The sequence below is a fragment of the Herpailurus yagouaroundi genome, unplaced genomic scaffold, assembly GCF_014898765.1.
Source record: "Herpailurus yagouaroundi ecotype Mexico unplaced genomic scaffold, PumYag 162, whole genome shotgun sequence".
NCBI classification, from domain to species: domain Eukaryota; kingdom Metazoa; phylum Chordata; class Mammalia; order Carnivora; family Felidae; genus Herpailurus; species Herpailurus yagouaroundi.
The window spans coordinates 14,986,024-15,012,369 of NW_024412403.1; the positions used below are offsets into that span (position 1 = coordinate 14,986,024).

The 26,346-nt window shown below is 41.4% G+C and overlaps 1 protein-coding gene and 1 pseudogene across 1 annotated transcript; both read left to right on the plus strand.

The window, feature by feature from the left end:
• The first annotated feature begins 3,951 nt into the window (after positions 1–3,951).
• On the plus strand, positions 3,952–6,057 carry CLDN8 (claudin 8). Its single transcript, XM_040484079.1, has one exon. It carries the CDS (start codon positions 4,136–4,138, stop codon positions 4,811–4,813), a length of 678 nt encoding a protein of 225 aa, XP_040340013.1. The 5' UTR covers positions 3,952–4,135; the 3' UTR covers positions 4,814–6,057.
• Positions 6,058–12,938: 6,881 nt separating this feature from the next.
• On the plus strand, positions 12,939–18,207 carry LOC121036467 (40S ribosomal protein S2-like; annotated as a pseudogene).
• Positions 18,208–26,346: the final 8,139 nt, after the last annotated feature.

Sequence of the window (26,346 nt, forward strand, 5' to 3'; positions counted from 1 at the left end):
AATAGATCTCTCTCTCTCTGCCAGGCACAGCAAGAAAATGGCCATTTTCAAACCAGAAACAAAGGCTCTGCCCAGAACTCTACCATCTGGCCTTCTGATCTCAGACTTCCCAGCACCCAGAGCTGTGAAAAATCAATTTCTGTTATTTAAGCTCCCAGTCGAGTGTATTTGTGTTAAAGCTGGCTGAAGTGACCAAGGCACTAGATAATTATTATACAGGAAGGAGTTCATTTTTAAGCAGAGCGATTGCATATAAGCCATAGAGGTGGCAGAAATGGAGGGAACTGCCAATACAGGACTTTGAGAACATGAACAGCTGGTCATTATGAAGAACAAATAGGATGATAGCTCAAGAACATGTAGCAACGCACAATATTGTTTTGGGGAACCACACACAAAGAGATCTATTGATACGTTCACTTGTTTTCTCAGGACAAGATGATCAGCCAAGTACAGTTAATGGACAGTGAGAAATAATTAAAAATAAATACCGGTTGAAAACTGTCAACAGAGAAAAATAAATACAAAAGCAAATCCACAAAACAATAGAAATTGGCAACTGCTTTATTTGGCAGAAGCAAAGATTATTTCAAGTAGTGATAAGACTTAATAGAAGCCCCAGACTCAAGGATTGTTGGCTGAAGATTGCGGCAGGAATACGGATGACAAAACCAAGGGCAGTCTGACAATGACATTGTGGGTTATCATTTATAAAGGGAAAGCATTTGCATGTGTTATATAGTTATCAGGGCTGAATTTAATTTAGTAAATTTAATTGCTAAACTTTAATCATGCTTCTGATAATATACACCAAAAAAAAAAAAAAAAAGAGAGAGAGAGAGAGAGAGACAGAGAGAGATCTCTGGAGAGGGAGCATAGTGAGTCAACATGAGCGTGTGTTTCTTTCATGGGTTCTTGGTAATCTTTTGCTTCTTCCATAGAAATGGAAGTACAGATTATAGAATAATCTGTGTAGGTTGCATATAGTTCGGAATTAAAGAACAGAAAAAATGTTATCAATCTGTTTATTCTGTAACCATTATTGCTTTGTGAGTTTTGCAGGCAAGTTAGTCATTTCAGAGAGACATAATATTATAGAAAAGCAGGTAAACAGTTAACTGGACTGTTTAATCTCTGAATTTAGGTCCCTCTGTCCCTACAAACTTGGTATTACTCTTTTCCCCTGTCTTTCTCATTTCCAACGACCTTCAGGGCACAGTTATTTCAAAATATCATGGGGTTAACTGGATCACTGTGTGATAAGAAACCTCTCTGGATGCCCTGGGCTAGTTCTTGCTAGGACAGCTAACTCCGTAATTATTCTAATGTGAGCCCAGGGCTGGTTTCTCATTCCGATCTTAATCTTTTGGCCAGGGCAATTTTAGTGGTAAAGTATTAATATTTTTGAAATAAGGAAAATATTTTTGTGTGAAATAAGGTCCTGGTAAAGCTCGGTGCTCAAGAGAGGAGAGGTTTGCTAGTACACAAAGCCAACAGGTGCATCAGTGGGAACCTGGGAAGCACCTCCTATGAAGACAGAGGCTCTCATATGTGTAATTTCCTGTTTCAGTCTCAAATTTTCCCATTTTTTACAGTTTATTTATTTACTTTGAGATAGAGAGAGACAGAGCACGAGAGGGGAAGGGGAAGAGAGAGAGGGAGAAACAGAGGGAATCCCAAGAAGACTATGCACTGTCAGCCCTGATGTGGGGCTTGAACTCACAAACCATGAGATCATGACCTGATCAAGAAATCAAGAGTTGGATGCTTAACTGACTGAGCAACCCAGGCACCCCTCAAATTTCCCCAATTTTATGTGGATATTCAGCAATATGTAAACAAAGATTTTTTTAAAAATATGTCATGCATGATTTGGAAATGAAATTTTGATTTGATTCTCATATATGTATATATATTTATATTTGGTTTGTCATTAATTCAACAAGCTATGCCATTCCTTTTCCATTTTCCAAGTCCGTCAGTCATTCCCTTTTCCCAGATTGGCAATTAAAGATAAAAAAACAAAACCAAACAAAACAAAACCTGCTGTTTTAATTTCAACTCTTTAACTATGGATTGCCGATTATTTTTCCAAGATCAACCTATTTCCCTCTCTACCACAAATCCGTACCGGATACAAGCCTGAAGAAGGAAATGCTAGATATTTCTGTCAGCACAAGGACCACCCTATGGTTTAGTCCTTAACAGGTCAACAAGTGAGGAAATTACTGTAAATATCTAGTGTTAATTTTTTTTTTTAACTTTCAACCTGTCCAGTCTAATAAAATAAAAAACTGGGCTACCATTCACTTCTTTTGTTTTAGTTGGTTTTCCAAGACAGTTCACTCAGGCATCTTCCTCTTCCCCTCCCTACCGTGTACCATTTTTGTTCCAAGAACCTGTGTGTAAAAACTACTCAGATTTTTTGGAACCATTAAAGTCTCAGAGTTTAATAAGTGAACAAGAAACACTTTCCACCATACTCAGATTTCAGGTAGTGCAAGGAAACAGGGAAGAAGTAAAATTGTACAAAAAAAAAAAAAAAAGGCTGGTTTTATGATGTAAAGATAATATTAAAGTGCAGCTTGAAATCTGAAAAGACAGGACAGTCCAGACGATCTCCAGAATAAATTGCTAGTGGAGGTTTCCCAAATCAGTGTGTATGTTTATTTCAGTACCTCCATTGTTAACATCATTATTTTGAGAAGAGACAGTTCAAATTGCTTTACATTTAGGGGCTTCTATCTCCCCCTGTGGACATGGTATTATAGACTAGTTTAGGGGCCCTTGGGTGGCTCAGTGGGTTGAGCGTCTGACTTCAGCTCAGGCCATGACCTTGCCGTGGGTTCGAGCCCCACATCAGGCTCTGTGCTGACAGCTCAGAGCCTGGAGCCTGTTTCGGATTCTGTGTCTCCCTCTCTATCTGCTCTTCCCCTGCTTGTGCTCCCTCTCTCTCTCTCTCTCTCTCTCTCAAAAAATAAATAAACATTAAAAAAAAAACCAGTTTAGAGACCAGTTTAATTAACACCTAATATAATTCAGTTCAGTGGACCCAGTCAGCTTATCCTGTAAATATTTTATATAGAAATATCAGTGTTTTATATAGATGCTGGACTCTTGTACCATCTGAAGAATTCTAGTTCCTTCAGTTTAAGAAGACAGAGCAGCAAAGATAGAGCCACAAAATTAGCTAAACCTATAAATCGCTTCTTCCACTGCTATTGTGAGTGCTTGCGACATAAGAAAATCATGTGGATGAATTTACTGTCTTTGCAAATGCTTTTCTTACACATCAAGATTACCAGGAAAACACCAATAAATAGTTTTCCTGGCTCAAAAGAGAACACTATGTGTTCGGTGCCACGTAGGACAACCTTGTATATTTAATTACTTTCATTTAATTTTGTCCCGTGGTGCGATGCGTTCCCTGACTTCACCGTGGTAGAGTTTGCTTTGAAGTTGTAGACAAATTAAATCAACCGCTTGGATCACATGTGTCCCAAAGAATGTGGTTTCCCAGGTATGAGCAATCTATCAATCCCCTACTCTCCTTTCACTTTGGCATTTTGACAGTCCTAGCCAACTTCTTAGGTAGATATTTTATTTTGTACCTTGATCACAGCAGCTCTTATAAAGACTTTCAGAATTACCTGTACAAAGTACACCTTTGATGTTTGCAAGAGGTTGGTGCATTTCTCGATGATTGTGCAAACATTCATAATTATGCCCACGGGTAAACATACTGCTGTCTTCTTGGAAAACGGAGAAGGACAAAGAATGTTTATGTGCAGGGCCAGTCATTCCAAGTATCTCTTGTCGGTTTAGACACACCTGGTTACCATCCCCCCCCACTTATTGGCCAGGAAAGTTGCCCCACCTGATTTGTAAGTTTACCTGTCCTAGTCAATGTGTGTGTGCTCGCGCACGAGTGGTGGTGGTGGGGGGGGGGGGAACTCAGCCAGCCCACACTGGATTAAATCTAGCTAGAAGTAGCCAGAAAGCTCTTTGAAAAACCACTGGGCTCTGGGTTCATTACTACAGGAAACTTGTTCTCTCCTGAGGCACAGAGAAACCTGCTGCAGAGCAACCCTGCAGGCTCAGGAGTCCAGTGGGATAAAACCCATCCCGGAGGATAATGGCCACCTACGCCCTGCAGATCGCTGGACTGGTGCTTGGTGGTGTTGGCATGGTGGGCACGCTGGCCGTCACCATCATGCCTCAGTGGAGAGTGTCTGCCTTCATTGGAAGCAACATCGTGGTGTTTGAAAACTTCTGGGAAGGACTGTGGATGAACTGCGTGAGGCAAGCCAACATCAGAATGCAGTGCAAAGTCTATGACTCCCTGCTGGCGCTGTCTCCGGACCTGCAGGCATCCAGAGGGCTCATGTGTGCTGCTTCCGTGCTGTCCTGCCTGGCTTTCGTGACTGCCATCCTGGGCATGAAGTGCACCAGGTGCCCCGGGGACGATGAGAAGGTGAAGGGTCACATCTTGCTGACGGCCGGAATCATCTTCATTGTCACAGGTCTCCTAGTGCTAATCCCTGTGAGCTGGGTTGCCAATTCCATCATCAGAGAGTTCTACAACCCGATAGTGGAGACGGCCCAAAAACACGAGCTTGGAGAGGCTCTCTACATAGGCTGGACCACGGCGCTGGTGCTGATTGCTGGAGGGGCACTGTTCTGCTGTGTCTCTTGTGCCGGTGAGAAGAGCAGCAGCTACAGGTACTCCGTACCTTCCCACCGCACAACCCAAAAGAGCTATCACGTGGAAAAGAAGTCACCGAGTGTGTACTCCAGAAGTCAGTATGTGTAGTATGGTGGCTAGTCGTTAACTTGACGGATAAAGCCATGCCAATGACTAAAGTGACCGCTGTTCTCTAAAAATGGAATCCAAAGGAACATTGATTTGCCATTCTTAACTGCCTAACACTAATTACAGGAACCGTGCATTGGCTATGTAGGCTTCTATGAGCTATTTCAGCAGAATGAGATACCACACACCGTGCTTTGATTGTTCTAGGAAGTGTAGTAACATGTTTTCTAAAATGATTCATGCGTCTTTGTCTTTCGCCAGTTACTTCAAAATGACACTGTTAAAGACTGTCTTGTTTCCCAAGTGTGATTTCTCTAAGCCACAGCGTTATGTATGGAGATCAGCGTGTCTGTATCTCACATAAAGAGAGACAGGGTTATATGGTTCTATTTTAAATGAAATACTGATTCAATACACTGAATAAATAAAACTCAACTATTGCTTTTCAAGGGAATCGGGGATAAGATTGAAGAAGGTTAATATTAATTGTGTAAAAACAGCTTAGCAATTAATGCGCACGATTCCTACGGAAGGTTAAAATGGAGGTTTTAATCAGCAGTGTAAAGGAAGCTAAATGGCTTTCTGATATCCTGTTTTTCAAGCTAGAAATCCTAACTCCTTTATCCTTTTTCCCCAGAGGCCTTTCTTTTCTTGTATATTAAATGAATATCTTTTAAAAGGCAGATACTGTTGTGGAGGAGCTTTGCATTCAGACTGCTTTTCCAGGGCTATCTTGAGAAGAAAGATAAAACTGTAGTCCGAGAAACATTGAAGACATCAGGAAAGGGAATTTTGTTTTTCCCCTGAAGTTTTTGTGGTTGGAGGAGGATGCATTTTGATGAGAAATCATATTATGTATGTGAATATTTTAACAGCCGTTTGACTATAGACTTTGGGCATTTCTCAATATAAATAACAGGATAGGAAAATGATATCTCTTGGTTTTTAGTTGCTCCCCCAAGGAACAAAACCAGGTTGTCCTTTGCAAGCTGCACCTGCTTCTAAGGTGTGTGTAGATGGCTAGGTTTAAATTGTCATTTCGATCCCATCAAAGATACATTTTTTACTTGTTCTATTTTTTATTCATTCTTACTGAGGTATAGAAATACTCTAGCTTTGAGTCTCCCCCAAAGTTGATGCAACTGATAATTCAATTTGAAAGTTTGTATCCACATTCTAACTTAAATGACCATACATATCTGCTTTATGTCCTTTATATTAATAAATTGTGCTTTTTATATAAATTTGATGTCTTTCCTTCTTCTTCTTTTTTTCTATTTATTTACTTGTTTTTTAAAACCCTAATATTTTCAAATTTTCAATTTTATTTTATTTTATTTTTTTATTAAAATTGTTTTAATGTTATTTTTGAGAGACAGAGAGACAGAGTGAGAGCAGGGGAGGGGCAGAGAGACAGGGAGACACAGACTATGAAGCAGGCTCCAGGCTCTGAGCTGTCAGCACAGAGCCTGATGCGGAGCTCGAACTCACAAACAGTGAGATCCTGACCTGAGCCAAAGTCAGACGCCTAACCTACTGAGCCAACCCAAGTGCCTTTCAACTCTTCAATTTTAAAAAAAGGCCACATTTGAAAGATAAAGGTAGACTCATCATTAATTTTTGAGACTATAAAATACTATATGTTGTTTAACGACAGTATTCCTTATAGCCACTGGATTCATACACTAATTTTTGATGCAGGCAATATATTTGTAATGTATTAAGATATTACTGTAGGTTCTAACAAATTGATATACTGTAAATATTATGTATGTTTAAGCCATTTCTATGAAGCCACTATTAAGTCATTTTTGTAAAAACTTTGCATAGTTAAGTACATTTTTACATCTGAGAAATAGCATCAATTAATATACTGGCTAATGTCTTAGGGACGTAAGTTATATTTGGACCTCTACTGAATTATATCATCAAATATTATGTGGCTAGTTCAATGCACAGATGAGGACACCTGGGATTTGTTCATTGATTACCCAGTAGAGTCAGGAGCAAGAATAAGGACCACGTGACTTCGCAGCTCATGCTTTTTTTCTTCAGGGAAAGTAGTTTTCTTCAGCATCTTTCAGCTTATCAACGGATCTTTGTATGTGAAAACGCCATGCTTATCTAGTATCAGTTGAGAAAACTTCTAGTGTTTTTTTTCTGGGGTTGGTGATTTTGCAATAGCTAAGTGCTAATTTATCCCAAGCATGCTTGGCCCCTTGGGTCAAACCATTCATGAGAGCCGAAATCAGGGAAAACTGAGTGCCTTGGAGAAGTAACCCAATCCTCTAAATACCGGTCTTTACCAATGCCCTTTTTACCTAGAAAGCTCTCCTGAATGCCCCACACTCAATTTTTATTTTCCACTTCTTTTCTCTACCGTAATTATAACACTGCTAGTTTTTCTATGGCGCCACCTCTTGAAGTCTTTCCCCAGTGTTCCATGTTTACTGTCATCTCATCTCTTTCCTACCTGGTTGAGAAAGAAAGTCCTCTAGACTCACAGCCTGCTGGGTTTTCTTGCCCAGCCGCCCTCCACATTCCTATCTCAGTTCTTCCTAAAATGTCCCTCACCCCCTATAATCCTTGTAGAAATGCTCCACTGCCATAAGGTAGGTCCAAATGCCTTAGTGGGTGATAACCGACAGGCAGGGAAATGTCTTATAATCTTCATGGCAAACTGTATCACATCAGTGTTTTTAACCAGTATGGTAACAATTATAAAGCCCATGTTCAGAAACCAAAATAACTCACATGCCAAAGGGCTTCTTTCATATTGTGAAAGAGAAGCACTGGAATTAGGAAATGATTCAATTAGTGGCAGGCTGAGCATGTTTTATAATGTAGCTTTATAATGTATTTTATGGAAGGACACATGAGTGGCTCAGTCGGTTAAGCGTCCGACTTCGGCTCGGGTCATGATCTCACAGTTCGTGAGTTGGAGCCCCAAGTCGGGCTCTGGGCTGACGCTCAGAGCCTGGGGGCTGCTTCAGATTCTGTGTCTCCCTCTGTCTGCCCCTCCTTCTCTCTCTCTCTCTCTCTCTCTCTCTCTCTCTCTCTCTCTCAAAAATAAATAAATGTTAAAGCAAATTTTTTTAATACTGTATTTTATAAAGAAACAAAGTAAAGTAATAGAAAGAACACAGGGGACGTGGTTTGATACCTTACTTTAGAGCTTAGAGCTTTTTCCCCCCTCTTTCTTACTATACCACCTGTTGCCTACACTAGGCACCCCTTCTAACGATTCTGTATTCCAAATGACTCCCTCCTGCACTGCAAAGACAGTTTTCAGGCTGCATTATGCTAAGTTTCAGGGATCCAGGGATGTTTTTGTTTTCAAGGAATCTGTGATCTCGTAGTAAGAGACAAGCGCAAGAAATATAGCCTTCAGTTCATGCCCACCACGTGTTTGGTGCTTTTTTTCTTTACCATAGCGGTCCTCTAAGAATTCTGTAAATTACATATGAGATCAGGAGGACACCGTGTCTCTCGTGTTATATGTAACGTGATGATATATGTAACGTCCCCCGTCTCAAAGTGATGTTACGTGTAACGTCCCCTGAAAGAAATATAAATGTATGTAAATAAATAAAGAAACAAATAAAAACAAACATTTGTATATAATAAATATAAATATACAAATAAATATAAATAGATGTCTATGCATTAAATATAAATAAATATTTATATAATATATATATACCCTAATTCAAGAGCCTGTGTTCTCCCGCATATTGTCTGCCCAAAGGCATCCCTCCCAGACTAGACTTTGTGAACAGCAAATGTGATCTCACCACCTCGTCTCCTAGGTCCCTGGACCTCCCTGGCCACAGCACTCTTCCTCCCTGACCCCCAGGGTGGACCTCGTCACCAGTTTGTGCTACACTTTTTCTCCCCTCTTGCTCCCGTCTCAAACTCTACCTAATTTGCTTCTTCCCAGTCCCTCACATCCATCATTTTTTTTTTCCCCCTTGGGACACATTGTCTTTTTCTAGATTCCTGTCATCGGCCTTGTGTTTCAAATTCTCCGGGCCTCCTTCCTTGTCCTGAGGAAGCCTCTCTCCCAGAGCTGCGGGGCAGTGCCCCTGCAGCCCCCTCTTTCCTGCTCTGCCCCCACCCCCTGTGTGCAAAGCACAGCCCGGCTGGAAGCCCGCCAACAGGCCGAGCCCAGAGGCCTGTTTTCCGCAGAGCTTAGGGCTCCGCCAGGTTTAGGAGGAAAGAGCAGGGTAGTGTTCAACCTGGAGATTAATGAGACTCAAGGGATCACTGGCGCCGAGGCCCGAGGCCAGGCCTAAAGTTCTGAGCTGGGGGCAGGGGGCCCATGGGGGTCTTGTGGCTTCCACCCGCCTCCCAAGGCAGTCCTGGGACGAGGGAGACATCGGCACTCCTGTGTAGTCACAGGGGGATAATCTCAGAGGCCAGGGAGACTGTGGGAGACTCACGCAGAGGCTGGACTCCTTCCTATTCGGGGCGCCCCGAGGGTGAGGATGCCAACAGCTGGGTGCTCAGAGATGACTTCCCAGGGCTCCCGCAGGGCGATGGCAGCTTTCGGGTCGCGGGGTCCCTGGCCAACGGAGAGGACTGCTGTCACCCCTAGGGCGTGCTGTGGCTGTGGTTATGGCAACTTAACCTCCACAAGGAAAGAATTGCAGATCGAATTGCAGGATTCAAAGGCTTCTTATTACCGGGGCGCCTGGGTGGCTCAGTCAATGGAGAGCCGGACTTGGGCCCGGGTCATGATTTCGCGGTTCGTGAGTTCGAGTCCCGCATGGGCTCATTGCTGTCTGTGCAGAGCCTGCTGCAGATCCTCTCTCTCTGTGTGTCTCTGCCCCACCCCTGCTTGTGCTCGCTCTCTCTCTCTCTCTCTTTCTCAAGAATAAACATTAATTTTTTCTTAAGTCTCCTTGTTATTACAATAACATGGTTTCCACGTTTAAAAAGTCTGCAGGGGGGGCGCCTGGGTGGCGCAGTCAGTTAAGCGTCCGACTTCAGCCAGGTCACGATCTCGCGGTCCGTGAGTTCGAGCCCCGCGTCAGGCTGTGGGCTGATGGCTCAGAGCCTGGAGCCTGTTTCCGATTCTGTGTCTCCCTCTCTCTCTGCCCCTCCCCCGTTCATGCTCTGTCTCTCTCTGTCCCAAAAATAAAAAAATAAACGTTGAAAAAAAAATTAAAAAAAAAAAAGTCTACAGGGAACTGCGAGTTGAGGAGAGTCCGTGTTGAGGTTAAGAACTGGATGTTTGGAAGGCCAAGTAGACATAACACAGAGCAAACAGACAAAAAGCTGCAGTCCCTGAGGAAAAGCACAAAGGCCCCGGGAGAACCCATTCAAGGACCGGAAGGGGTCAATTCGGAGAAAGAATAAAGACCCGATGGAAGGATGGGCGGTCACTGAAAAGGAAAAAGCAGGGTTTAAAATGAAAAGCTCAAACTTGCAGATAGAAAGGGCTCATTGAGGTCCTGGGAAAACTAAAAAGAGTTGGGAGCTAAATCCTGCAAATGACACCAAAATAAAACAAAACAACGGGCAACAACAAGAAACCCAAGTATGCAAGTTTGCATCAATCATGAGAAATTACTTAACAATAATGAGCAAAAAAAAAATCATACTTGCATCCGATTCCTTTAAAGTTTTTTTTTTATTTTAAGAGAGAGAGAGAGAGAGAGAGAGAAAAGGAGACAGAGAGAGAGAAAGAGAGAGAGAGAGAATGAGCAGAGGAGGGGCAGAGAGAGGGAGACAGAGAATCCCAAGCAAGCTCCAAGCTGTCAGCCCAGAGCCCCTGGCAGGGCTTGAGTTCATGAACCCACCAACGGTGAGATCATGACCTGAGCCCAAATCAAGACTCGGGTACTTAACTGACGGAGCCACCCAGGGGCCCTGCATCAAATATTTCTACCACTAACCTAGAAGCTACAAGATGGCAGAGTAAAGACAGCAGGAGAGCAAATCCCCACCCTAAGTCTACTCCCAGGAAAAACCCGCATTCCCCTGTGAGTGAGAGAAAGGAATTTTGTGGCTCCTCTAGGATCCTACAACTCTGTCCCTCAGACAGCTAATTTGAAGGCAATACTAAAGCAATGAATGGCAGAGGGGACATGGAAGGGAGGACTTGGTCAGCCTTGACTCTTGCAATAAACAGAAGGAACTGGTTGGTCCAGAGCTGGGAGGAGGGTTTGCTCCAGGAAAACACTACAAATACGTCACCTTTGATGTTCGAGTTCAGAACTACTACTGCCTTCCCGATCCTGCAGCTAATTTGACACTTTTAGTATGGAAAGCAGAAGAAAACAAGAACGTCCAACAGTCCAGCCTCAGACTTCTTTTTTTTTCTTCTTCTTCTGACCTTCTGCCCCAGGCTCCAGTGCCCATAATCTAGTTGTGTCATTTCTTTGCCATCCGGGATTGTTTCCCCGAGACCTTGATGGTCTCCAACGTCCTCATCGTCCTTTATGGTCAGGTGTGGTTGAGCCCTGGTTCAGCAGCAACCAGAGCTGTTCTCCTGGTTCCCTTTGGCTGCACCCATGTACCCCCAACCCCCTTCCAGGCGAGCTCAGTGTCAACCCAGTCCTGCTGGGAGACAGATGTGCACCAACTGGGCTGCCTCTCCACCTGGAGAGCAAGCTTAGTCTTCCTTAGACTAAGAGCTCTGTGGGCCCATTCCTTATTTGCCAAATCACTGTGGGTCATAAATCCTCTCTGGCCTATATTGCTAAACCCTATTTTCTGCCCGTTTCCCTAACTCCTCTTCATATGTCAATAAGTATGTACGACTATATCGGAAAGAGAAAGGAACTTTCATAAAAATACAAAAACTCAGGAGAAATAACATTCCATTGTAAAGAAAATGCAATAAAAAAAAGACAAAAAGTCAGAACTGAACATTCTCCTCATTCAGGAAAGAATTTATACACTCTTTCTTGCCAATGGGTTAAAAGAAAAATTGGATTTTCTTGTTTTAATTTTTTTTTAATTTTTTCATGTCTATTTATTTTTGAGAGAGAGAGACAGAGACAGAGAGACAGAGTGTGAGTGGGGGAGGGGCAGAAAGAGAGGGAGACACAGAATCTGAAGCAGGCTCCAGGCTCCGAGCTGTCAACACAGAGCCTGACGCGGGGCTTGAACCCACAAACCGTGAGATTGTGAGCCAAGTTAAAGTCCAGTGCTCAACTGTCTGAGCCACCCAAAGTGCCCCTTGTTTTACTTTTAATTTTTTTAAAGATGAAATAAATTCTACTAACAGACAGCCAAACAAAATAAAGCAAAACGGAAAATCATCCATATGCCCACCTCCTTCTTACTTGGGTTTTCTCCAGATACCCCATCCTTTTCCTTACTTACCAGTCTCTAAAATCATCAGCTTTGTTGCTTCTATCTTTGGTTAATTTTTGTATTTTGCAAATGTGTGTGGGAGGGATGGTGGGAAGGAAAGCCCATGCTTAAAGATTTTGTTTCCTTTGTTTTTGTCTGGAAGCTAGTGAGAATATAACTTGGGCAAGAACCATAAATGAGTCTTTCTACATCTTTTTTTTTTTTTCCTTTTCTGAATTGGACCAGCTTTCCCATGGCCCCCCCCCCCCCCAAAGTAGAGATGTGAGTGGACATCTGGAAATCCTCTTTGAAGAGGGAACTGTGATTTATTAGGTGCTAAATTGTAAAAATGCTTTCGAAATTAAACTGCCCTCCAGCTTTAAAGCAGAGAAGCCTTCCGAGAGCAATGAAGCCTGGTCTTACAGCCCAACTGTGGTTGAACACTGAATCTTGATATAATGCTTTTATTTTTATCAAAGGAAGAATGAAAAGAAGAAAAAAAGATTCGGTGCTGGGCTCCATTCTGGTTGTTTCCTACTGAATGACAAACTGTCCCAAGTCTTGGTGACTTAACACAACAACCATTTAATATATTATGATTTTGTGGGTTAGAAATTCCAGCAGGGTTCAGCTGGCCTGCAGTACTGACTGTAGCTGGTCGTTTGGGTCCAAAGAGCCCATGACAACACTTTCCCTCACTGCCTGGCACTTGGCAATGATGATTCAAGGTCTGGATTCAGATGGGCACCTCTCTCTTCCTGTACGTGTGGTTTTAGGGCTTTTTCATCATGTGCTTCCAGCAAGGTAGTCAGACACCAACATGGTGGATGAGGCCTTTAAGGATTCAAGGGTAAAAAGCAGGACTTTCAACAAGCCTCGTGTAGCTTCCGCCATTTGCAATTGGTCAAAGGCATCGTAGGGTCAAAGATGGAGAATAAAACTCTAGTGCACAATGGGAGGGCTGGCAAAGAAAGGAGAGCCATCTTCAATTCACGCTAAGTGAAAGCGAAGTTTTAAGAATTTGAAGCGGGTATTTTCTTTCAAATGGACTTACTTCATGAAATGTAGGCATTATTTAAGAGGTGTTTTGTATTTTAAATCAGATCAAAGGAAACGTCTTTCTTATTGGACAAAAGCAGGTGTAAGGACAAATATAAATAAAACAGAAGAGGGCTTTTTTCTCCCTGTTGAAAATAAGGGAAGAGATTTCTCTCTCCTTTTTCTTAGAACATTAAAGCATTTGCTTTAGAAAACTTGTAAGTGCTTTCTCCTTTCTTCGAAATGTGCATAAATCCTTAAAAAAACTGTCTGCTTTGTGACCCAGAAATGTCTTTCTGTAGAACTTGGGGGCTCTCCCTTTTAAATGTAAGCGTGAGGGAGACAGCACCCCATCTCTGTTTTCTGTGGGAGTGTCAGGGGGGCACCAAGTTGAAAAATAACTAATCATAAAAACAGGAGAAATTTGTTTCTCTTCCAGATAATGTCATTAGCTAATGTAGATTATCTCTCTAATTACCAGGTAAATTTTGGGTGAACTGTGTGTGACAAAGGTGTTCTGGAGCCCTTTTTTTAAATTTTTTGTTTTTAAAGTTTATTTTCTGTTTTTGAGAGAAAGAGATAGAGAGAGAGAGACAGAGCGTGAGTGGGGGAGGGGCAGAGAAAGAGGGAGACACAGAATTGGAAGCAGGCTCCAGGCTCTGAGCTGTCTGCACAGAGCCCGATGCGGGGCTCGAACTCATGGACTGTGAGATCACGACCTGAGCCGAAGTCAGACTCATAACCGACTGAGCCACCAAGGGGACCCCTGTTGTGAAATCCTTTTGCATGAGGAATAGTTCATTGTTTGTCTTGAAAACATGTATGGAATGGGTGGTATTCACTTGACTGTGTAAAAAGGCGAGCTTTCTCTCTGTCTTTGTAATCCCTTGGCCGATTTCCTGTCATGCTCATTATATTCTGACTTAATGCTTATTCAACAATGAAACTGATTTCTTTCTCTACTACCTTTGTGGAGAAGATTCTGGGTTGGAAAATTTTGTTTTCAATTACATTTCCCCGACATAAGCTGAGATAAGAAAAACCATAGATGAGGAAAATTTCCATAATCTAGAAACCTATGCTTGGTAATACTCAGAGATGTTTCTAAATGTTTTGTAAATGGACTTTTATCTGAGCACTACTTACAAGGATGAAAATTGGAAACAATCTAAGTGCCCCACGGAGAAAGGTTAAATAAGACATGGTATGTCTGTGCATATGTCTGTCTCTCTCTGTCTTTCTCTGTCTCTCTCTCTCTCTCTCTCACACACACACACACACACACACACACACATCACACAAGGAAATATGTAGAAAGAATTGGATTAAAATGCAAACATGTGTTGGCGTGCCTGGGTGGCTCAGTTGGTAAAGTGTCCAAGTTCATCTCAGATCTCAGGTCATGATGTCCCGGTTCGTGAGTTCAAGCCCCACGCTGGGCTCTGTGCTGACATCTAGGAGCTTGGAGCCTGCTTTGGATTCTTTGTCTCCCTCTCTGTCTGCTCCTCACCCGCTTGTGATCTGTTTCTCTTTCTCAATATAAACAAACATCAAAAAAAAAATTTTTAAATGTAAACATGTGTGATTATTGTTTTCTTTTAAATTTTTTCTGTAATTTCATTTTCTTTTTTTGTAGTTTCATTTTCTAATGAGCAAATATTTTCATAGTGAGAAAAAGTAAATTTATAAATAAATATATTTTAAGGATAGAAGTATATGGAAAACAGTGGATGGTTGACTTAACATGGCAGAAAATCAAAACTGAACTGTGGTGGGAAAGGGTGGGGGAAGATCATTAAATTCTGAGGAAAATGATAAAACTCTGGGGAAAGGTGATGATAAATGACAAAAGAGAATAAAAAATTATGGTGAATAGGAATCAATGCCCATTTTTTCCAGACCTGTGGAAATAAAAACAGCTGGTTTATAACGTTTCAAGCAAAATTAATAATATTAAGTGAAGAGCAGGAGCTGTCTTATAAAGCATTTTGGAAAGACCCAATTCAGGAAAAAAATGTTCAATCAAATAAACAAATATAAGTTGTATATTTGAGTTCTACGGTTAAACAATAGCACACCCAGCAAGTAGGTTTTTGTTCCATTCTATCGTTTGACTTTGATTTTTGCATTTAATCCTTTAAAAAACTGTCTTATTCCCTAGAGAGAGAATTCATTTTTTTTTTAGCATGGTAACAGGTAAATATAAGCTTGTAAATTCCCAGGTAGCTAATTTGTTTTAAGCTCCTTTTGTTAAATAATCCATCCTCTGTAGTTTGCTGATGCATTATTTATCAAGTAGTAAATGCATACATGTCTCACTGTCTGTTTCTGGGCTATTTATTTTGCTTCATTGATCTCTGGATCTTTTAAAAGTAGATTATCACTAATTGATATAAAGGCTGGTAGTTTCATCAAGTCTGTGGACACTTGTCTTGAATATACTTGAGTTCTACTGACTTCTTAATGGAAATACTTTCACAGAGTGTTTGCCTCAACTCACTGCAGAATGAACACCAAGAAGGAGAAAATGTTGTATCAACATTGAGGAGACTGGGTCAAATCATTCATTTTTTCCTTCCTTCCTTCCTTCTTCCCTTCCTCCTTTCTTTTTCTTCCTTCCTTCCTTCCTTCCTTCTTTCTTTCTTTCTTTCTTTCTTTCTTCCTTCCTTTCTTTTTTTTTTTTTTAATTTTAATGTTTTATTTATCTTTGAGACAGAGAGAGAGAGCATGCAAGCAGGTGAGGGGCAGAGAGACAGGGAGACACAGAATCCGAAACAGGCTCCAAGCTCTGAGCTGTCAGCACAGAGCCCAACGTGGGACCCAAACTCACAAACCATGACATCATGACCTGAGCCAAAGTTAGACACCCAACCAACTGAGCCACCTAGGTGCCTCTTTCTTTCTTTCTTTCTTTCTTTCTTTCTTTCTTTCTTTCTTTCTTCCTTTCTTTCTTTTGTTTTATTTCTTTACTTTTCTTGCAATTGTGGCAGGCATTCTTAGTGACTGTCTTGCTCGCATATATTCTTACCAATTTCAAAATCCACTGTGAGGTAAGAGCAGTTAGAACATAAAGGGCATTAATCAATTGGAGAGGGCTTTTATAAATCAAACTTTAATCAGAAGGCCTTCTACCAAAAATCTATCAGGCACAGTGTAGAAGACTAGAACCTCATTCCAGAAGTCAGGATTCTAATGCTTTCTCCATCTAGCTGTGTGGATTTGAGCAACATATCTAATTCTTGAATCTGTTTCTTCTTTGCTAAGATAAAAACCTATGAGGTAGACTAGATGATACCTTGGAACCCATTCAATGTCTAAAATTGTGAATTTTGAGGGAATGGTAGCAGGTTCAAAAATACAGATGTCACTTTATTTTTGCCAATGGCCTTGATAGAAGGTAATTTTAGTGATATTTTGGAACCATAGTCTTCCCATGCTACTTGCTTTTATTTATGCCTGCCCACAATGATATCCTGGAGACTGAATCTGAGAAAAATTTTTTTACTAGATTTGCAAAGGCTTACAGACAGGTAAGGTATCTATGATTGTGGCCATATTACCCGGTTTAGGATACATGTATCTCTGACACCCAATAATAATATCTTATGTTTCCCTTCCTCAGGTACCTGGAGAATGTTTTCAGGTATCTGGAGAACATTTACGTAAGAGCCAAGTTCATGAATGGTAATAGAAATTGCTGAATTTTATTTATATAGGTCAATGAGCCAAGTGGTAAACCCAGAAAACAACAAGTAAGCTACAGTCTTTTAATAGCGAATCTTTTGAGAACCTGATGAACTGAGAAATTTCCAGAAGCATAGATTTGTGCCTGCCAGGTCTTCAACAGACCCAGTACACTGGGATTACTATGAAGTCGGTCTGACTCACTGGGTGGCATGAAATTGGTCTCCCATCTCAGTTTACATTACCTGAGGTCTCAAACACATGGCATCACAAATCCCTCAGTAACAGAGCATTGGGAGGTTACCATGTGCCACTTGAAAAAAAAAATCTTGGATTGACTCAGACCAAAATTCTGTGTTGAATTTCTTTGAATCTAGAGGCTGAAATTCAAAATCCATTCAATCTGATTATTTGTTTGGTAATCAAAGTCAATCTATTAATTTGGTTCTGTTTCTGATTACATATATCATATGTATGTATACATAATATGTAAAATGTTATGTAGCACTTTCCGTTTAAAGACTTAGCAATGTACAAATATGGAAATCACCTCAAGCTCCACCTGGAAGAGGTAAGAGGGTAAGGAAGTGGGAAAGCAGCACATAAATGTAAATGTATCAGAATCTGAAGGCTGGGCTTTTCCGTCACCTTCACTTCTCATACACTAGTATCACTTCCATTTTGGTGGCAGAAGGGGTTGGTTTGTATCCCAGACATGTTGAGAAATGTAGTACCTCAAATTAATATCCTTTAAATATTCATTCAGTAGTTATACAGTGGCAACAGTACAAACTGATTCATTTTTGGTTACCTTAATATATATGTTCAAACAAATTCACTTACTGATTCACTTCTAAGAATTAAAGGAAAGCCAGCATTGTTTAAAAATCTAGCGAAACATGTTGCCATCAGAGAAGACAATGGACTCATTGGTCTGGGTGTTAAATTCTCCAAGGAAGTAACCCCTGCCATCCGTGGGGCCATCACGTTGGCCAAACTTTCCATCATCCCTGTGTGACAAGGCTACTGGGGGAATGAGATGGGCAAGCCACACACATTGTGCCCTGCAAGGTGACTGGCTGCTGTGGCTCCATGCTGGTGTACCTCACCCCTGCCCCCAGAGGTGGGCATCGTCTCAACCCCTGTGCTCAAGAAGCTACTGATGATGGCTGGTATTGATGCCTGCTGTACCTTGGCCAGGGGCTGAATTGCCCCCCTGGACAACTTTGCTAAGGCCACTTTTGATTCCATTTCCAAGACCTAAAGCTGTCTCACCCCCGAACCCTGGAAAGAGACTGTTCACTGAGTCTCCCTATCAGGAATTCACCGAACATCTTGGAAAGACCCACACCAGAGCCTCTGTGTAGAAGACCCAGGATCCATCTGTGGCCACCACATAGTTTTTTGTTTGTTTGTTTGTTTAATCTTTTTTTAATGTTTCTTTATTTTTGAGAAAGAGACTGAGAGCCAGGGAGGGGCAGAGAGAGAGAGAGAGAGAGAGAGAGGGAAACACAGACTCCAAAACAGGCTCCAAGCTCCGAGCTGTCAGCACACAGCCTGATGCAGGGCTCGAACTCACTGTGAGATCATGACCTGAGCCCAAGTCAGATGCTTAACTGGCTGAGCTACCCCGGTGCCCCTGTTTGTTTGGTTTTTAATGTTTATTTTATTTTGAGAAAGAGAGAGGGTGCAAGCGGAGAAGGGGCAGAGAGAGAAGGACAGAATCCCAAGCAGGTTCGGCATTGTCAGTGCGGAGCCCAACATGGGGCTCGAACTCAGCAACCGTGAGATGATGACCTGAGCTGAAAGCGAGTCAGGTGCTTAACCGACTGAGCCACTGAGTTGGGTGCCCCTACCACATAGTTTTATACAAGAAAAATAAAGTGAATGAGAATTTTAAAAAATCTAGCTAAGTATTTTCTACCTCTTAGTGTTTTCCTCTTTGTCTTTGAGGTCTTTCTGTTATTTTCCAACTACAACACTTCTTAAGAGACAAAAAGCTTTCGTTTTAGATGTGCGAGTTATTACTTGTTTCTAGTAAAAGCCTCACTCAATGTATTAATGTGTTTCAGAATTTCAGCAGAATTGGACTTCAAGTGCACGTGGGAAAGATATGGAACAGAAATGGGCATTTGCTGGCAAAAAGAAAAGTGTTTTGCAAATTTCTAACCAGATATGTACTCCTGCAGAATTAGGTCTAATATTGCATATATTCGTTGGGTTTAAAAAGAATAAATGGTGACTTTTAAATTTGTCTACCTTGTTCTGGTTGTTGGGATAAGAGAGATAATGTCTGGAGACTTTCTGTATTTATGCTAGAAGAATCCTATCTATCGCTGCTGAAAAAGAGAACAAAATTATGGCATGAGAGGATAGAATTATGAGAAACACACTCCCCATGCAGTGATGAAGCCTTCTCTCTGAGCATCTACAATCCAGTTAAAAATAAGAAGCTCTTCTTATTTAAAAAAAAATAATGTTTATTTATTTTTCATAGACGCAAGTGGAGAGGAGAAGAGGGAAAGGGAGACACCCAATCCGAAGCAGGCTCCGGGCTCTGAGCTGTCAGCACAGAGCCCGGCATGGGGCTTGAACTCTTGAACTGTGAGATCATGACCTGAGCTGACGTCAGACGCTTAACCTACTGAGCCGCCCAGGCACTCCTAAATAAGAAGTCCTTCCAACGATCTTATTATTTCTTGTGTTCTGGTTTTGGTGGCCTTCTTCTCCTCCTTCCCACTAAGCTTAACATCAAGCTCCTGAAATTTTCTTTTTCTAAATATTTCCCAGGTTGGTAATTCAAAAGATCCAGTCCTTCATTCATCAAACGTTTGCAGATGGTCTGCACGGAGCTCAGTGCCAGCGATTTCCTCCCAGGTCAGATTGGAGGGTCTCAGCCTCACTCTATGTCAGCTCTGGGACACAGTGGTGTCTGTGTGAAGAAATTCATAAGCTCAACTGTTGGACTCTAACATGAGCATGTCAGAAAAACCAGTGAATAGTAAATTCTGAGTCTGGGTAAGGTGAACCCAACTTGGATTATTCAGGCAAGTAGAGGGGATACCTTTTAGCCTTTATGGGTTTCAGAGCTGTTATAGAATCTGATGAAAGCCATAATATCTCATCCTAAAAAAAAAATTACACACACATACACCATATACATATGTTCATAGTGTATGTGTGTGTGATTTTTTTTTTTTTTTTTTTTTTTTTTTTTTTAGGATGGGATATGCAAAGTCTGCATGTAATTTCAGGAATTTTATAGACTACCCTGAAAGGATTACATGCATGCATGATTCATTCATTCAACAAATAATTAACAAGCACCTACTATCTATTTATACCATTCTAAGTCTTGACTTTTAAGGAGCCCTGAGTTATCTTGAAGAGCCTTTTTATAATTAAAATATGTGTTATTTCTTTAACCTTAAGGCTGTTCCTTGCTGGATTCTATGATGATCAAAAGAGCATTGGGCCTGAAGCATATGAGAAAACGTTAAAATAAGACAATGGATGGTGAAGGAAATTTAGATTGAAATCTCAGGATTCTTGGGAGCTATGTACTTGATCTGTCTTAGCACCAGGTATGTCCTTCAGTGTTGAAACTTTAGTTTCAAGTAAGAGGATCATATGAATATCCTTGGAGAGTAAAGAATCTGTATACATGTTGCTGTGGGGGAGGAGTGCTTTATTCCTGAAAAAGACAAGAATCTGGACAAATCAAAATACAACATGTAAGAGGAGACCATATAAGTAGACTAGTTAAGCTACCAAGGCTATTAAGTTATACAGACCCAGCTGCTGACCCCACCGTTGCTACCCACTGCCTGTGAAAACCTGGACAAATTATTAAGCCTCTTAGATGATAAGTTTTATCATTTGCAATATTTCAATAATAACAGAACCTCTTAAATTAATTCCTTATAAGATTCAGTATAATGATGCCTATCAAGCATTTAACCAGGGCCCAGAACAGTGTATGTGTTCCCAATAATATTGAATTACAAATGACCCTTCTTGAAAGGTAAGTGTTGTCTTAAAGATTATACATAGATGTTAAGGTATTTGGGATGAAGACAAGATACAATTTTGGGGAAAAAAATATTTGGAATTCTGAGCTCAGATGAGAATTAATAGATCAATGGCTCTCTATAATCAAAACAGTCACAAAACAACTGATTGGGCCCAGTGTGCAGTAATAATTGTCAGAGATTATAACCCTAAAATCTCTCTGGATGGCTGGGTAGCTGTCAGTTGAATGACCAATTCTTGATTTCGGCTCAGGTTGGCATCCCAGGATCATGGGATCTAGCCCCATATCAGGCTCTGCACTGAGTGCAGAGACTGCTTCAGATCCTATCTCTCTCTCTCTCCTTCTCTCTCTCTCTCTCTCTGTCTCTCTCTCCCCCTCTGCGCTTCTCCCCATATATTTCTCTATCTCAAACAAAACAAAACAAAACTCTCTCTTGCTCACACTTAGGAGACTGTACTGGTACCTTGTAGAAAGGTAGAAACCCCTGATTAGTGAAATGAAGAGGGAGTAGTGATGTCACCCAAACACCAGGGGGCGCTCCCGGTTTACTCTGTAAAGAAAACCCCAACCTGGAGTCACCCTTGTAAATTGAGAGGGTGAGAGGTTTATGTGGAACTGTGCTAAATGGTCAGGAGAGGCGTTTGGGACAACTCACTACTGTGGCTTAAATTTAGTATTCATCACAAATCTATTTTTTTCTCGCTTATTTGGCTTTCAAGAGGGAGCCTTGCTAGAGGAAAAACAATGTAATGCTATTAAGGCCAAGGTTGCATAATATGGCTTGTACCACATGGACTTTTTTTTTTTATCTCTCTTTAGAGACTCCATAATTTTAAAAGTCATTTATTTCCAAGTCATTCACAGGCAAGAGATATTGTATCTCCATAAGTAAAATAGAGGTAGTATTTGCTGAATCTTTGCTTTTCAAGAATTACTTAAATTAAATAATTCAGTCTCCATTTCTCCCTAATATGACTTACCTTTCATTTAACCATTCATGAAAATAGGTAAGATCCTATCTGCTCCATTTTTATTCATTCTTTCATTCACTAAATGTTTATTGAGTATGGAATATGTGTGAGGCATTGGGAATAAGAAGATTCATAAATATCAATCCTTGTACCTCACATACTAAATCACTTGACTTTGAGTTTGCCCCAAGCTTACATGTTAGTGAGAAGAGGCAGACAATGGACATCTAAAGAGGCAACTATGTGAGAAAATGAATATACAAATGGACAATGGCCAAACCAAGTATAAAAATAGAACTCTGCCCCACAACCTGTTGCAACCAGCCCACAAAACCCCCCTCTTTAATCTATAATAAACAGCTGAGGAAGTTAGCCTGATACAAGTCAGTCTTCTAGGAAGTCAAACTCTATCTCTCTCTCTAGTAATAATCCAGGATGCTAAACAGTAACTTCTTTGACAATTGACCCCAAATGACCAGGAGTTGATTAATAACTGATAGTCTCCTTATTTTTGTCTCTACTTCCAACTTAACACCAACCAGAGAAAAACAAATATGTATTCCTCACCAATTACTTAGGATGCCTGCTTCCTAGTTACCCTACCTACAGGTTCTCCTTGCGCACAGCATCCAGCAGGGCATGCCTTAAGGCTTCTCTTTCTCCACTATGAAGCTTTCCCACTCCTTTGCCTTCCTTTGAGTCTCTGTCAAACACAGACGACAGTGGCTAACTTCCTTGCTATATAGCAAGCTTAGAGTAAATAGCCTTTGCTTTTCTCCTTTCATTAGTCTTCATTTATTTCCATATATAGAATATGACAGGTTTGGAAAAGCACCATGGAGAAAAATAAATCATAATTAAGGAATAGGAGAACTTGTGGGAGAGAGTTTTACTTTACGAAGAGTGCAAGGCAAGACTTCTTGAGCTAAGACGGAAAGGAAGTGAGGGCTGAGCCATGTGAATATCCAGGGATGGGCATCCTCGTATGGAGGAAGCACAAGTGCAACCTTGAAGGGGAGACTGCACATGCAGTTCGAAAAATGGCCATTTTCATCATCAATACAGGAAAGAGAGAGAGGGGCCAGGTAGAATTTTAGAGAGGCAGAAAGCTCTAGAGTAAGAAGAAATGTCTTTGGGGGGTGCCTGGGTGGCTCAGTCGGTTGAGTGTGCGACTTCGGCTCAGGTCATGATCTCACAGCTTGAGGGTTCGAGCCCCACGTCGGGCTCTGTGCTGACAGCTTGAAGCCTGAAGCCTATTTCAGATTCTGTGTCTCCCTCTCTCTCTGCCCCTAACCCACTTGCATTCTGTCTCTGTCTCTCTCAAAAGTAAACCAACATTAAAAAAATAATTTAAAGAAATAAAAAAAATAAAAAAAGAAGAAATGTTCAAATGTCTTGAATGGAAGAATGGCATGATCTGACTTTGTTTACAAAAGGCCACCCTGGCTGTTGTTTTGAAGTAGACCATAGGGAACAGAAGAGATGCCTGGGGACCAGGTTGTAAAACAGTGGACAAAGATGATGGTGGTTCAGATGGGGGGACAGTTGTGAGGCTCTTGGAGAGTCTTTTGGTTTTGAATGTCTTTGAAGGTACAACTGACAGATGTGTTGATGGGTGGAGTCTGAAGGGTGAAGTAAAAAGAGGACATGTGGACCAAAACCAAGACTTTCGGATTCATGAACTTGGAAGGAGAGCGTTGCCACTGAGCAGGGGAGAAGCAGTTTCAGCGTGGCTATTTTTAGCAGTTGGCAATTTGGTTCTAGTCACACTGAATTTAAGACACCTCGAAGATCTTCAAGGGAAATTCTGGAGAGTTCCAGATTGGGGATAAATCATGGGCACTGTCAGCACGCATGTAGAGTTAAAGCCATCCCTATGGTCACCCTGGAATTCTGCGGTGTTTATAGGTCTGAAAAATGAGAAGGAACTCACAAAGGGGAATGAGAAAAGTGACAGGGAAGACAGGAAAAGAACCAACAGAGAGAGCGGCCTCCCCGACACCAGGTGAAGAAAGTATCTCAAGAGTAACAAGGGTGTCATCACCAGAGACAAATATTCAGATGGGTTAAGTAAGATGAAAACTAAGAATTGATGATGGGACGTAACAGTGTGGAAATGGCCAATGACCTTTAAAAGTATTTCTTTTTTTTTTTTATTTTTTTTTCAACGTTTATTTATTTTTGGGACAGAGAGAGACAGAGCATGAACGGGGGAGGGGCAGAGAGAGAGGGAGACACAGAATCGAAAACAGGCTCCTGGCTCTGAGCCATCAGCCCAGAGCCTGACGCGGGGCTCGAACTCCCGGACCGCGAGATCGTGACCTGGCTGAAGTCGGACGCTTAACTGACTGCGCCACCCAGGCGCCCCGAAAAGCATTTCAATGGGAGTTGTGAAGAATGAAGTCTGCTTGAACAACAATGGAAAGCAGAATGGGAAGGGATGCGTTAAAGACGGCAAGAAGAAGCAACGCTCTGTCAATTCTTACTTTAAAAACGTGAAAAACTGCAGTATGAAGGGGTTGTGGGGGTCAAGGGAAAGGGTTTTATTTTTTCTTTTTAAAAGTTTGGCTGTGGGGCACCTGGGTGGCTCTGTCGGTTAAGCGTCTAACTCTTGATTTCAGCTCAGGTCATGATCTCATCGTTTGTAGGATAAAGCCCTATGTTGGGCTCTGAACTGAGAGCTCAGAGTCTGCTTAGGATTGTCTGTCTCCCTCTGTGCCCCTCTTGTGCTCTCTCTCTCTCTCTCTCTCTCTCAAAATAAATAAATAAACATTAAACAAAATCAAAGTTTGGCTGTATTGCAATAGGTTTGGATGTTGATGGTAAGCAGAATAATGGCCCACTGAAAATGGTCATGTCCTAATTCCCAAGCTCTGTGAATATGTCATCTTCCATGGCAAAAGGTTTTACAAGATTTGACTGATGATCTTGATGAGGGAGATTAGTCTGGATTTTCCAGGTGGATCCAGTGTAATTATTATTCAGGGAGATCCAATGTAATTACAAGAGTTCATATATGGGCAAAAGGGTCAGAGAAGGAGATATGATGGAAGCAGGTGTGTGTGTGTGTGTGTGTGTGTGTGTGCGTGTGTGTGTGCATGTGTGTGTGTGTGTGTGTGTGTGTGTGTGTGAAAGAGAGAGAGCGAGAGAGCAAGAGAGGTTGAGATTCAAGGGATACTACATTGCTGCACTTGAAGATGAAAGCAGCGGCTGTGAGCCAAGGATACAGTAGTCCCCAGAAGGTGGAAAAGATAAAGATAAGAATGTCCATCTAGAGCTTCCAGAAGGACACAGCCCTGCACATCCATTTTGTACTTCTGACCCCCTGATCTGTAAGTTAATGGACTAGTGCTCTTTTAAGCCACTAAACATGTTGCAGTTTGCAATAGCAGCAACAAAAACTAATACAATGCTTTGGGGAATGATACGATGAAGAAGGGAAAGTGATAATGCAGGGAAGAAACGGCACCATCTGGAGTGAAATTTTTCAACCTATATGTTTGCAATGTCACATGCGATCTGGTACACAGAGGGATAGACATAGATAGCGTTTCATTCCAGGAACAGGGCTAGTATAAAATTGAGTTGCAATCAATTGATACATTCAGTGGCGGAAGAATTTTCCTCAGTGAAGTTCACATCAATAGTATCAACTAAAATTGGGGAACTAGGCACAGACACTGAGGACAGCTATGCCATGGGAGTGTGGGCAAATAATAGACTAGAGAAGAGTAGTAAGACTGCATGACAGAAATAAGGACCCACTTGAGGTTAGTGGCGACGGATTGTCTATTTGTTTAAATGTTTTCATTAGTCACATTTAGCCTCCAAGATCTACTGCAGAGCCCATGGAGAGTTGGGTTTAATCAAAACAGGTTTTGCCAAAGAAGTGAAACAGGGGGAAATGGGGTTAGAAATTGAGGGTGTGTGCAAGGGAATCTAAGATGCTTTAGGGAGAAAATGAGGACATGACCTAAGTTAGAGACATTAAAAAACATGGTGAATTAGTAAGCTGTCAATTTCAGAGGGATTAGAGAGTTATTGGCAATAGCGTAGGGAGATGGTGAAGGCCAGAGAGGGGGAAACGTGAGGACATGCTATGGGAGGGTGAAGTTAATTAGATTAATATCCTGTGGGAAGTAACTTTCTGTGGCTACGCATTAGCGTACCCTGTGGAGTGTTAAGTCCAAACCATATTAAATCAGCATCTCTGGTGATGGAGCCCAGACACTAGTATTTCCTTAAATTTCTCCTTTATGATTCCAGTATGTATGTAAGATTCGAACACTGTGCGGAGCGGAAAACAAGATCATTGGAGGTACAGGAGAGAATACGTATATTGTAAGGATAATGATCCCTGATCACACTCTGTCTCTCTCTCTCTATCTCAAAAATAAATAAACCTTAAAAAAATTTTTAAAAGTGAATGAGAAAATGTGTGAGTTGGAATTGACCTCTTTCAAGGAAAAGTATCACCGAAACGTCTGCTGTTTTATGACATG

Bases quoted from the DNA above. Each gene is read 5' to 3' on its own strand.
- CLDN8 (XM_040484079.1), top strand. From the start codon at position 4,136: ATGGCCACCTACGCCCTGCAGATCGCTGGACTGGTGCTTGGTGGTGTT.